A 13,030-nucleotide genomic window follows, 5' to 3' on the forward strand; every position below is an offset into this window, starting at 1 on the left:
TTCTTCATCTGTAAAATGGGGACAACAATGCTCACCTCAAGAGGTTGTTGTGTGCATTAAAGGGAATTGTGTCTGGAGAGAGCTTATCACAGTGCCTGACACCAGCAAGTGCTGGGTAATTAACAGCTCTCTCACCCTTATGCTGAAGTGGGTGAGTTGCTTAGAAGGGGGAGCAAATCCTCTGATGGTTACGACTGTGGCGGCCTTCTCCTCCTTCCGTCCTGGGTATCATGCTACAGGGCTGCAGCCCACGGTGCGCTGCCCTGTCGAGATCCCTTGGCATGAGCACCGTGGCAAGAACAGTCACAAGATTAGGAGTCTCAGGGTGCCAGGACTCCTGCTTCCCTCTTCTGAAGCCCACGCTCGAGTGAGAGGCAGGAGACAGGGGTAGGAGAAAGAGCACTGAAGGTGTCCATCCTCAGTTTGCTACCTGGACCTCGCCAGCATGCTACAATTGGCCACATAGGTTGGGGAGAGGGCAGTCAATGGGAGGTGGTCTCACCTGGCAGCTGCTGGTAGGAGGAGGCTCAGGGGGCTGGCATGGAGGTGTTCTCGCCCTCAGAGGCAGTGATGGGCAACGCCGAGAGCTGACAGATTGGGTGTCAGGGGGACAGTTTTGGTCCTGTGTCACTTCCGCTCTGTACATTGAAGTCACAGGGATTGTTCACTGTTCTCAACACACCAGGCATACTCTGGCCTCTGTCATTGGCTTCTGTCTGCCCTTCTTTGTCTATGGACAAAGCAGACAATTTTTTGATGACCCAGTTCACCTGGGTCATCAAAAATCACCTCCATTCTTGGAATTCTCTTGGGCTTTTCTAGACACAGCCGATGACCCCTTCTCTGGGCTTCCATAACTATGTACTCAGTGTGCTGATAAAAGGTCTTAAAGGGAAGAGTTTTCGACTCTCTCTCCTCTATCAGAGGTAAGTGCCTTGAGGGGCAAGGTCTAGGTCGGTCCCACTTGCTAGCACAGTGTCTGGCCCACCGTAGAAGCTCACACAAAGGTAGTTTCCTGACCTTGCTTGAGCCATGAGCTGGCTGCCCACTCTGGCCGGGGCAGAGCCAGAGTGGGCAGCCAGGGAGGGTGCCCGGTGGTCAGCGGCAGTGATGGTGGGCGGCGTGGAGGTACCCGGGTCATATCTCCTCCTCGTCGCTGGCCTTGCTCCAGCGGTGGCAGCAGTTGGCCGTGATGCCCAGGAGGAAGTTGGTGGCCACGGATGCGATGGAGACCACGAAACCCACGAAGGCGATGAAGAGGTAATCATCCAGCGTCAGGGTCAAGTGGCAGGCCTTGAAGCTCTCCTCGGTCAGGGAGAACAGTGGGGCGCCCTCGACTTCTGGGGGGCCCCGGCACTCAGCCAGCTGAGAATCTGCAACAGAGAAGCCAGGGAGGGTGAGTGGCTTAGGGGAGAGCAGGAAGAGGGAGCCCCTGCCCCTCCCAGGAGAAGCTGGCTTTTTATGAAGTGTCTTCCATGTGCCAAAAGTTTCACTCACCTTCTTTAGTGTCCTCAACAACCCTCAAGGCAAGTTTTTTTTTTTTAATTTTTTTAATAGATCTCTATTGGAGTATAATTGCTTCACAATAGTGTGTTAGTTTCCGTTGCACAACAAAGCGAATCAGCCATATGCGTACATATGTCCTCTTATCCCCTCCCTCTTGAGCCTTATATATGTTTTTTTTGTTTTTTGTTTTTTGTTTTGCCTCTCACTGTTGTGGCCTCTCCCGTTGCGGAGCACAGGCTCCAGAAGCACAGGCTCAGCGGCCATGGCATGGGGGCCCAGCCGCTCTACGGCATGTGGGATCTTCCCGGACCGGGGCACGAAGCCGTGTCCCCTGCACCGGCAGGCGGACTCTCAACCACTGTGCCACCAGGGAGGCCCCTATATATGTTTTTAAAGAGGTGGAGATCACTGCTCGGAGACTTTAGAAACTTGCCTCAAGTCCCATAGCCCCTGCTAACGGCAGATCTGGGACTTCTGTGGGATTTCATCATCATTGTGGTCTCTTACAATAGCCTCCCACCTGATTTCTAGGCTTCTGCCCTTAATCCACCGTGACACAGCTGGCTGAGTGATCCTTTTAAGCCTGAAGCCCTGCCATGTCACCGCGTGCTTGAAACCTTCCCCTGCTTCTTCTCATTCCCAGAAGAACCTCCCCATCCCTTCCACTCTCTTCCTGGTTTACTCGGGTCCATCCACGCACACCTCCTGGTCATTCTTCCATCACCCCGAGCATGTCCCCTTTCAGCGTGGGGAGGGGGAGCCTTTGCAACTGTCCCCTCGTGAGGGTGCTTCTCCCCTGGATCTCTGCACAGCTCAGGCCCTCACCTCCTCTGGGACTTTGCTCGAATATCAACGTCTCAGTGAGGCCTTCCTTTAGGATTCTATATAAAACAGCAACCCCACTTCACTTTTCTCTGAGCCTTCTCTCTCTTACCTACTTTGCTTATTTTTTCCCCATTGTATTTATCACTGTCTCACAGTTTGTTTATTATCTGTTTTCTCCCTTTGAATATAAGTTCTTCCTGTAGTATCCTTAGCATTAGAACAGAGGCCTGCCCATTAAATGCTCAATTAACCTTTGTTAATTGAATATGTGAATGAATGACTCTGTCCAGCTCCAAAGCATGGGGTCTTTCTACTACCCCATGTGGCTTTTCCAGATACACAGAGTGTAGGGTTAAGAGTTTGGGCTCTGGAGCTATTGGCCTGGGTTCAAATCCCCTCTCTATCCCTCCCTAGCTGTATGATTATGCCTAAGTTATTTAATACCTCTGTGTTGTGGTTTCTTTGTCTATAAAATAAGGATAATAAAAGTAACTATGTCATAGGATTGTAGTGAGGATTCTATGAATTAACATACATAAATGATATATTCTTGGTACACAGTAAGTACTACACAGGTGCGTGTTTTTATTGTCATCCTAGGTTGGTCTTTCTGGACAGGTCAGTGGGGTCATATTCTGCACACAGACTTCTATAGGAGGGGCTTCTCATTCAGTGGGATTGCTGTTATCGCCATCACCGATGGCCCCAGCTCATCCTTCCAGGGTCACTGGTACAAATGCATGGTGGCTGTCAACGGCTGCATCTTTCTCTGCCTTGGAAAGGAGAGCGGCAGGCAGATAGCAGTTCTGCCTCACAGTGCCAGGCACTGGCTTTCCAGCAGCCGGCCACTCCTTCGTTCAGTGGATAAATATTAATCCAACTCTCTCCTTGGGCAAGTCTTTCTTGCTTTTCTGGTTCTTATGAAGAAATGGGAAATGTAAGAAGGGGATAATTTAGTCTCAATCATCTAAGAAAGTCAATGTGAAGGAGCTTTTTAAATTATGTGGTGCATAAATGGTGTTTATTCATTCTGCAGTCTTTGAGGAAAAGAATAAAATGATGGACTTGGATTGACTCTTTTGAGAAACGGATGAGCATGATTCTCCTTAGAAATGGAGAGTCAGGTTCAGAGGGAGGATGCAACCTTCCCCAAACCCCAGACTGAAGAGTCTCTGTAGGCTGTATGCATCATACCCCAGACTCCAGCCAGGACAAGATGGCACCTGGAGTTGAACCTCCAGAACCAGAAGATGCTGAATCCCAAAGTCTATTGAGTGAATGAAGGGGGTGGTGGTGATGCATTGCGAGGCTGGGGGATGTGGGGACCCTGGGGGCAATTGACAGAGTCTGCAGGAGGGCAGGATGGGAGCCCGGGGGCTGACGAAGCCCTCTGGTAAGTCAAGGGACCAGTCTCGAAGTTGATTTATATCCCAAGGTCTCCCTGTGTTTCTCTGTGTTGGGATTTGTCCAAAAGATAGGGATAGTAATGGGAATCCCATGAAGAAAAAGGGAGGAAGAAGCAGAAAAAGACAAAGGGAAGAGTGTCACCTAGTCCTACCTGGACTGGCAAGTTCTTTGCCTCCAAGACGAAATATCCTGGAGAGTGTGTCATGGTGCAAAGTGTGTTCTGTGGAGGAACAGGGAAGCTGCGTCTCTAGCTGTGGCCTGTGGCCAGTCACTTTCCCTCTCTGGAACTTGGGTCCCTCATCCGTACGGACATGAGACTTCACTGATGGGATCTTGGACCCGTCTCCTGCTCACTGGGAGCCCGGGCTTCTTCCGAAGGGCGGCAGGGACCTCCGCGATCCCAGAAGAGCAGCAGCCCCTGTGTGTGGAGGAACCCTGCGGGCCCTTTCTGTCCTTAGTGCACAAGAGAGAGGGGATGAGGTGCAACCTGCAGAGGTTAGGCTAGTGGGGAGATTGCTCCAGGCAGCCAGCCTTCCCCTCATGCGCCCTCCCCTCAGCCCATCTCGGTCCCCAGCTATTTTGGTCCCAGAGAGCTTCCTTCCGCAGTTCTGTGGGAACACTGGAATCGTGACCCACAGCCCCCCGCAAACTATTTTGATCCTGGGCTCCCCACTCAGTCTTCCTCTCCCTCCCACCTCACCCAGCACCGCTGCTTCTGAACTCGCTCTGAGCTCAGGCTCTGGGAAAGCCCCTGGGTGGTGCCCCCCAGCTAGCCCTACTGCAGAGGTTCGGTGCTGCCACACAGGAGAGCTGGTGACTGGGGACCACAGCTCAACACTGCCTGCCTGCAGGCTCATTGAGCCTGTGGGATTCAGGCTCCTTCAGTCCCCAGTCCATTCCCAGTAGAGGCTGGCTCGTTAAATAGCCACATAAGAGTTTCTCTTCTCAGATCTACACTCCATGCCCAAACCTTGCAGAATTCTGCCAAGGCCTTTTGGCCAGCCCAGAACTCAATTCCTGCCTACTCCTGGTAGCCTAGAACCCGACTCATCAGGATACAGCCAGAGGGCAGCCAGGCTGCCAGGGTTCGAATCCTGACTCCAACGCTTAAGGGCTGTAGGACATTGGGCAAGTTACTGAGCCTCTCTGTGGCTTAGTTTCCTCCTCTGTGTGTGTGTGTGTGTGTGTGTGTGTGTGTGTGTGTGTGTGGTGTATCACTAGGGTTCTTGTGAGGATGAGATGAGCTAAAACATGTAATATATTTAGAATAGGGCCTGGCAGATAGTAAGTACTAAAATAAATGGGGTGAACCATTTCTATTTCTTGTAGTACTTAGCACACTTAAAAAGCAATCTGGTAGAGTAGAACAGAGCTTAGAAGTCAAATAAACCTGGGTTTTATCCACAGCTCTGCCACTTTCTAAATGAGTGACTCTGGCCAAGTCTTTTCATTGTTCTAAACCTCAGTGTCTTCACCTGTAAAATGGGGATAATAAGAGTGGGGTCCAATGAGATAACACCTGCCAAGTTGGAAGGTCATGGTGGACGCTCAATAAACACTGTCTATTATTAATGAGCTGTTCTTACTTGTTTGCTCTCTGTCTGCCTCATTAGGTCATCAGGGCCACAGGGGCGAGGGTGGCGTCTGTTTCATTAATGCCGGGTCCCCCGCACCGGGCACGCACAGCAAGGACTCGGCAAAGGCTTGGGCAGTGCAAGACCAGTGCACGAGGAGGCGAGCCCGGTCCGGCCCTCAGCAGGCGCGCAGGGGCTCTAAGTCCCTCCCTCTCCCGCGGAGCCTTTGCTGTCCGCGGGGGCCGGGCTCCCTCCCTTACCCGCCGTGCAGCGCTGGATGCGGTTCCGCAGCCACTTCAGCAGGGGCTCCATGGTGCAGCCGCACACCCAGGGGTTGCCGCCGATCTGCAGGGTCACCAGCCCCGGCAGGCCCTCGAGAGCCTCGAGGCTGAGGAAGGCCAGGCCCCCATAGCTGAGGTCCAGGTCCCGGAGCTGCGCCAGGCCCTGGAAGGCCCGCGGGTGCACCCTCCGCAGCCCCGGGTTGTGGCTCAGGTCGATGTGCACGAGGCCGTGGGCGGCCTGGAACATGTCGGCCGGCACGTGGCTGAGGTTGTTGTGGCTCAGGTCTAGGTGTGCCAGGCGCTTGGCGTGCAGGAAGAGGCCCGCGGGCAGCTCGACCAAGGAGTTGTTGCGCAAATCCAGCACCCGGAGCTCTATGTAGCACGTGAGGTAGCCGGATGGCACGGCGGCGATGCGGTTGTGGGCCAGGCTGAGGTTGCGAGTGTCCCTCGGCAGGTCCGGGGGCACGGAGAAGAGCCGCTGGCTGCTGCAGTCCACCACCTGGTTATGGCACGTGCAAAGGACCGGGCAGCTGGTGCCGGCATCCGAGGGCATCACCCCTGCGGCCAAGATGAGGGAGACCAGCAGCATGGCCGGGCGGGGGGGCCCAGGCCAGGGCAGCTGGGACCAGGTGTCACCCATCTTAGGCTGCTGGCAAGAGCGGTGCTGAAGGGAGCCCATCGGGGCTGGGGCTGTGTCCATGGAATCAAGAGTCAGTGGCTCAGAAAGGCAGCTGCATCAGGGGCCGGAGCCCTGGCAGGTGGGGCTCGGCAGCACGTGGTATCATGGCTCCAGCCTTTCCCAGGAGCCTCTAAGCACCAGAGGGCTCCCTGTGTGAGCTCCACAGGAAGTCTCCTTTGGAGCCTAGGGGGCCATACACCCAGCTGAGGTCCCCCAGGGTCTGAAAAGATGATCAAAGCTTGAGAAAGGAATGACCCAAGGATGGGCCTGGACCAGCTGCCAGCAGGTCGGGGAAGGGTCCCTGCAGGTCTTTTATGTCCCTCTCACCCATGACTGCTGGGTGCTCCTCTCTGGACTGTGTCTGAGAGGTGGGAGGGGGACTGGAGGACAGGAAAGGTGCCTTTTAAAGGTCCTGGCACGTCTGCAAACCCCCAAGCCCTGTCCCAAGTCTGGGACCCATTAGGAGGCCAGGGCTGCTTTTGAATCTCCTGCATTCAAGGTCTCAGAGGCCATTTTTACTGGTGGCCCAGTGGGCTCGAGTCCAAGAGGGTCCTGGAGTGGGCGTTTTGGGAAGGGAACCCGGAGGGGAGGGGGTCTCCATGGGCCTCTGAAAGCCTCAGTACTCAGCCTCAGTGTCTACTGAAATCCTCAGGGAAGGGAGGAGCCCCACTGTCGGCCACTGCGGCTGGAAAGAGCCATGTGTCCCGGACGTGCAGGATGAGGGTCGGCTAGGAGAGCTCAGGGGATGGACTTCCCAAGCCGGGCTCCGTGTTCAGTGGGCGGAAGCCGAATTCCCTCTGTCAACAAGGAAAGCACTCAGGCGGAGCGAACCGGTGCGCTGTCCTCCCTGCTGTCCTCCTAGGTTCCTTGCTGCCTCCCCTGGCCGCCTTCCTGGCCACCAACCACAAAGTTCTCTGCTTACTGTCTCTCAAGTATGGGGACAGACCCCGCTCTCATATTGTTGTCACCCACTAACCTTCCCCGCCCCCGACCTTCTCCTAGCCCCACCCACATCGGCACCAAACACCCCACCTTCTAATAACTCTCTAAGAAAAAATGCATACACACACTGGCCGTTTGCACACCCCCTTTCCACACGCAGCACTCCCATCTCCACCCCCCACCCCCGCCACACACACACACACACGAGCATTGTTCTTGTCCTGTGACTCCCCCATATTGTGCCCGGCCCTCACACCTCCCCAGTTTTCTCTCCCGCTTCCTTCTGCATACACATACCTGCAGATCCTCCTTCCCAGTCAGCCCCCACCATCTTTCACCCCCCAGTGCACAGCCCTAATCCCAGCATCCTTTCCCACAAACACTCCACTCTCCCCTCTGCCCCGCAGTGGGAGCCCACACCCACACTGGGTCAGGCAGAGAGGCTGAGCGTGATGACACACCCAGTGTCTCAGCTCGCTACCCACCCTGCACCCGCCGTGGCCCCTCATTTCTCTTGTGCCCACTTGCCGTCCTCACTCGTCCTCCCCTCACCCCCTCGTCCGGCACTGCCTCTCTTCTCACCGCTTCCAGCCTCAATCCCACCCACTGGGAAATCACCCCAGCTCCCCTTAACCAGACTCATTTTTCTCAGCCCCAAGGTCTCCCCGTGCACTCCCACAGGCCCTCAGGAGCCCACTTACTCTGTTCCAAGGACACAGCCATCAGTCTGCAGCAGACACGGGTCTCCCTCCCTCATCCTGGAATCCCCACTCGCTGGCTGCTTCAGAAGAGATTGCCTCACAGGCCTGTCCCCTCCCCCGGCCTCTCCTCCATGGCTCCGGGATCCCTGGGCAGCATCCTCTGTGGTCTCCCGTCCTGTGGTCCCCGTGCCGTTTCCTTTCTTTTACTCAAAAGGGGAATCAGAGAGAGGATGCTTAGAAGAAAGTTCACAGAATCCGAATGCTTCTTCCCGAAACTCAGCTAGTGCTGAGGCTGCTGGGGTATGTGGCTTCTGCCAGGTCCTCCCCTCCCTCCCCTTTCCCTCCCTCTCTCCCCTCCTCTCTCCCTTTTTCGCTCCCTTTCTTTCCTCGAGGGCCAGGTACTGACGTTTCACTGTCTCTTAGCAACTGCCTCCACATCTCTGAGCAACAGGAGAGCTGGCTATGGACCCCACCAAGATGACAGAGAAGAGAACGAAGCTGTCACAGAATCCACACCCACAGGATCCTAGTGATGGGACAAAGGGGAAGAAGGGGTCAGAGGGGTAGACAGGCCAGGACAGGGGCAGGGGCAGAGGAGCAGGCAGGGAGAGTGGGCAAAAGGGCCCAGAGGGAGACACTGGAGCAGGGGCAAAAGCATGAATCTGGCCTCTGAGATGGAGGAAGGGAGACTTAAGGGCATCAGACCCAAATGGGATAGGAGGGAGGGCTTGGAATGGAGAAAGGAACCGAGTGGAGAGTGGGAGAGAAACTGGGGGAGGCAATAAAGATACGAATGAAGATGGAAAGAAAAAAGAGAAGTGCATGAGACAAGTTTGCTCACTTGATGGGATCTATCTATTCAGTCCATATACAGCATCTGTTTCCCTGGGTCTGAATGTATTTTGGTCACTAGGTACCAGGTGATGAGACTGGCTCAGCGCTTGTCAGGGATAATTATAGGAGGTGAGAACTTTTCTGGGTTCTTTAATTGTCCTTAAGTCCTGACCCCATGAGCTCTGAGAGCTTTTGGGATGCAAAGTGCTGACTGCCAGTTCCAGGTGGGGTACCTGGGGCTGTAGAGACAGATGTGTCTCTCAGGGAGTGAAAGTTGCCAGAAAAACCTTGTGGTTCTGACTCTTTCTCCAGGCCCAGGGACTCTGCTGCCCTGTTTCCATCTCTCCAGGCTTCCTGCTCCCTCCCGCCCCAGACTGACTTCAGATGAGGGTAAAGTCTTTGCAAAACCTCTTTTCTTGGTGACCCATGGAACAAGTCTCTAGCTGCCCTGCATTTTAAAAACCAGCTTGACTAGTTGGTTTGGTCAAAGAGCTGGTTCATTTCTTCTTTTATTTATTTATTATTATTATTTTATTTTTATTTTTATTTTTGGCTGCTTTGGGTCTTCGTTGCTGCGCATAGGCTTTCTCTAGTTGCAGCGAGCAGGGGTCACTCTTTGAGCAGGGGCCACTCTTTGTTGTGGTGCGCGGGCCTCTCATTGCGGCAGCCTCTCTTGTTGCAGAGCACGGGCCCCGGAGTGTGTGGGCTCAGTAGTTGTGGCGCACGGGCCCAGCTGCTCCGCAGCATGTGGGATCCTCCCAGACCAGGGCTCGAACCCGTGTCCCCTGCACTGGCAGGCGGATTCTCAACAACTGTGCCACCAGGGAAGCCCTCATTTCTTCTTCTTTTTTTTTTTTCTGTGGTACGCGGGCCTCTCACTGCTGTGGCCTCTCCTGCTGCGGAGCACAGGCTCCCGACGCGCAGGCGCAGGCTCAGTGGCCATATCTCACGGGCCCAGCCGCTCCGCGGCACGTGGGATCCTCCCGGACCGGGGCACAAACCCATGTCCCCTGCGTCGGCAGGCAGACTCTCAACCACTGCGCCACCAGGGAAGCCCCATCATTTCTTCTTTTAATCATTAGTTATTGAGCACTCACCATATGCCGGGCACTTGGGTACATGGTGGGCAGATAGCCACCCATAAGATGGACGTAGGGTCTGTCCTTATAAGGGTTAACTCATGAATAAATAAATACAGAGCTAACGTCAGTCCCCTGTGTTCACTCAGTTGATCTGGGGCCACTTCTAGTTCAGTAATATCTTAGGTCTTTGGGGGAAACCGCAATGGAGTAATAGAAAACAAGTGTCCAGTTGTACAGATTTGGGGCATTTACAAAGTTCTCAAAATCACTGTCTTCTCGAACATCATCCTTTTTCCTGTGTGGCCGTAGAAGGTCCACATCCCTTTCCACAGCTCTTACTCATACTAAGCTCATCTGGAATCTTCCATGTTCTACAGTGTCCAGTGCAGAGTAGCAGGGTAGCCACTGCATTGATATTTACACGTTGAGTTGGCTGAGGAAAATACGATTTGCATCACCCTCCATCCGTAAAGAAGGGAATTGTCATTCAATTCATTTTTGAGCTTAGAAATAAAATCTTAATCCTAACCCACAAAACACAGCAACACATTGAAACAAATGACCTGTTATAAGCAAGTAAAACAAAGGTAGCATAATACCTTATTATCATTGACAGAAAAATGGTAGAAAACGTAATTATCTCAACGGAAGCTAAGAAAGGTAATCGGTACCTTTCAATATTTAATGTTGATTAAAGGCACATTAAAAACAAATGAAAAAGAATGTTTTCTTCTTTTACATAATATGTTTATGTTTATAATTAGAGTCAATAATATGACTGAAGGAAAATATTTGTGATGGTTTCCTTAAAAAGTAGGATCTAGGCAAGAATGCCTTGTCACCATTTGAAACCAGTTTTCTGAGCTGTAAAATAGGAATAATTAGAATGGCACCTAATTCATGGGGTTGTTTTAGGTTACATGAATCGTTATTAATAGAGTACTTAGAACAGTATACAGCAAGCACTACAGATGTGTTTGTTTAATGAACAAATAAAGTAAAATAAAACGGCAGACTATAAAATTGCTAAAATGGTTATGCAGCAAGGAAAACAAATGGCACAAAAATGGGAAATGAAGAAAGGAAAGTATCACATCTGCCAATGATTTGAAGGTATTCTTGTGCAAGATAAGTCTCAAAACCTTTGGGAAAACCCCAACTCAAAAACATCATAGCATATGTCTTGTGTAAAAGTGAAGTCAAACGGTGGTAATTATCTTTTAAATGATTGTTTACCCATAATCATTCTCTAAGTTGAGTATTAAACCATTATTTCCTAAACTGGTGTCTCATGGTACACTGTACGCCATGAGAAAAATGTTTGTTCTCAAATAAGTTTGAGAAACACTAATTAAACAAAATGAAACAAATTCATTTATTGCACAATTTCTCAGAGGCTTTAATGTGCAAACATTCGTGGTGACTCACCAAGGGAAAGGGTTGGGGGAGGGCGAAGGGTGTATAATATCCAGCGTTGCTCTTATGCTGGGTGGCTGGCTACTCCCCTTAGCAAAATGACTTTCTCCTACACAGCAACCTTGCAGCAGGAGTGATTCAATTTTGAACCCCAGTAAAATGGTAAATTATTACACATCATGGCCTTTCAGGGTCTCTTGCAAGTTACTGAAACCATGACTGTTCAATCATGAATGTCAAGGATTTACTCTACTGGGAAAACACACAGAAATTAATTTAACTAAGAGTTGTAGATACAAGTGAACTGAACAATTATTTTCATTACTGTTATGATTTCTTGACATACATGTTAAATTCGTTGTAATAATGATAGAAAACCTTTAAATACTTGAGAATAAATTTAATCTACCACATTAGAAATTTGTTCAGGGAAAATTATGAAACCTTAGTAGAATGAAGTTACAGGAAGAAATAGAAAGCTAACCTCTCCAGTTGCTGAGAAAGCTTAGCAATAATAAAGGTGACTCTACTTTCTACGTTATAAAAATTTACTGAAGTAATTAGCAGAATCTGATGAACTGGTAGTGAAAGCTATCTGGGAGAAAAAAAAAAAAAAGGCAGGAAAGCACAGATGATATTAATAAAGAAGATGATGGGGCTTCCCTGGTGGCGCAGTGGTTGAGAGTCCGCCTGCCAATGCAGGGGACGCGGGTTCGTGCCCCGGTCCGGGAAGATACCACGTGCCGCGGAGCGGCTGAGCCCGTGAGCCATAGCCGCTGAGCCTGCGCGTCTGGAGCCTGTGCTCCGCAACGGGAGAGGCCAAAACAGTGAAAGGCCCGTGTACCGAAAAAAAAAAAAAAAAAAAGAAGATGATCCTGGTGACCCATTTTAGGCTTGTGACCTCCAGACCAGAAAGATAGTATAAATGTATGTTGTTTTAAGCTACTAAGCATAATGGTAATTTGTTACAGCAGCCATAGGTAAGTAATACAGCCCTCAAGACTCCCACCCCTCAGGTGCATAACCTCATGTCAGCCCCTTCCCTTGAGTTTCAGCAGAATCTGTGAATATGATGGGATAGTCCGTTGGTTTTGTGTTAATCAAAAGGGAAATTATCCAGATTGGTGTTACCTAATCAGGTGAACCCTTAAAAGGGCTTGGGCCCTTCCTGAATGGGTATTTGAGGGATATTCTCCATCGCTAGCTCTAAAAATGGGGGAGGGGGCTCATGGCAAGGACCTAAGAGCCCTCTGGTTGCTGAGATTGACCCCTGGCCAACAGCCAGCAAGAAAATGGGAACCTCAGTTCTACAACGGCAAGGACCTGAATTCTGCCAATGAGTTTAGAAGATGACCTGCAGCTTCAGATGACAACCCAGCTGGCCAACATCTTGACTTCAGTCTTGTGAAATACCCCGGGTAGAGAGAGCATTTAGACTCTACCCAGTGCCAGGACTTCTAATACATGAGTGTCCTTTTAAGCCACTAAGATTGTGGTAATTTGTTCTGCAGCACAGAAGACTAATACAAACATTATGTGGAAAAAGGCACCGTTTCACTAGCAGTTAAATGCATGAAAATAATCCCCATTTTGTGATAATACGTTCCATGAGTAACAATAAATACATTTGCAAAATTCCATGAGCTGAGTATGGGGGAGCCAGATATGTGAACGCTTCCTGCAGGCACTGGGCATTGGCTCAGACCTGCTTAGAAAATTGCTGGTCTCTTTGATCTGACAATTAGTAAGAAATTAGTTCATGCAAAAATATTCACAGCAGGAA

The 13,030-nt window shown here is 51.1% G+C and overlaps 1 protein-coding gene across 1 annotated transcript; it reads right to left on the reverse strand.

The window, feature by feature from the left end:
* Positions 1 to 1,137: 1,137 nt before the first annotated feature.
* Positions 1,138 to 6,362, reverse strand: LRRC55 (leucine rich repeat containing 55). Its single transcript, XM_007455717.1, has 2 exons — positions 5,573 to 6,362; positions 1,138 to 1,373 (listed from the first exon to the last, which is right to left on the reverse strand). The coding sequence occupies exons 1-2, from the start codon at positions 6,291 to 6,293 to the stop codon at positions 1,138 to 1,140; spliced, it is 957 nt and encodes a 318-aa protein (XP_007455779.1). The 5' UTR covers positions 6,294 to 6,362.
* Positions 6,363 to 13,030: the final 6,668 nt, after the last annotated feature.

The sequence above is a fragment of the Lipotes vexillifer genome, unplaced genomic scaffold, assembly GCF_000442215.2.
Source record: "Lipotes vexillifer unplaced genomic scaffold, Lipotes_vexillifer_v1.1 scaffold977, whole genome shotgun sequence".
NCBI classification, from domain to species: domain Eukaryota; kingdom Metazoa; phylum Chordata; class Mammalia; order Artiodactyla; family Lipotidae; genus Lipotes; species Lipotes vexillifer.

What these genes read in the sequence shown, in the direction of transcription:
- LRRC55 (XM_007455717.1), bottom strand. Translation starts at nt 6,293, where the DNA reads ATGGACACAGCCCCAGCCCCGATGGGCTCCCTTCAGCACCGCTCTTGC. An exon ending in CATCCAGCGCTGCACGGCGG is followed by an intron (nt 1,374 to 5,572) that starts GTAAGGGAGGGA and finishes TCTCTGTTGCAG; the next exon opens with ATTCTCAGCTGGCTGAGTGC.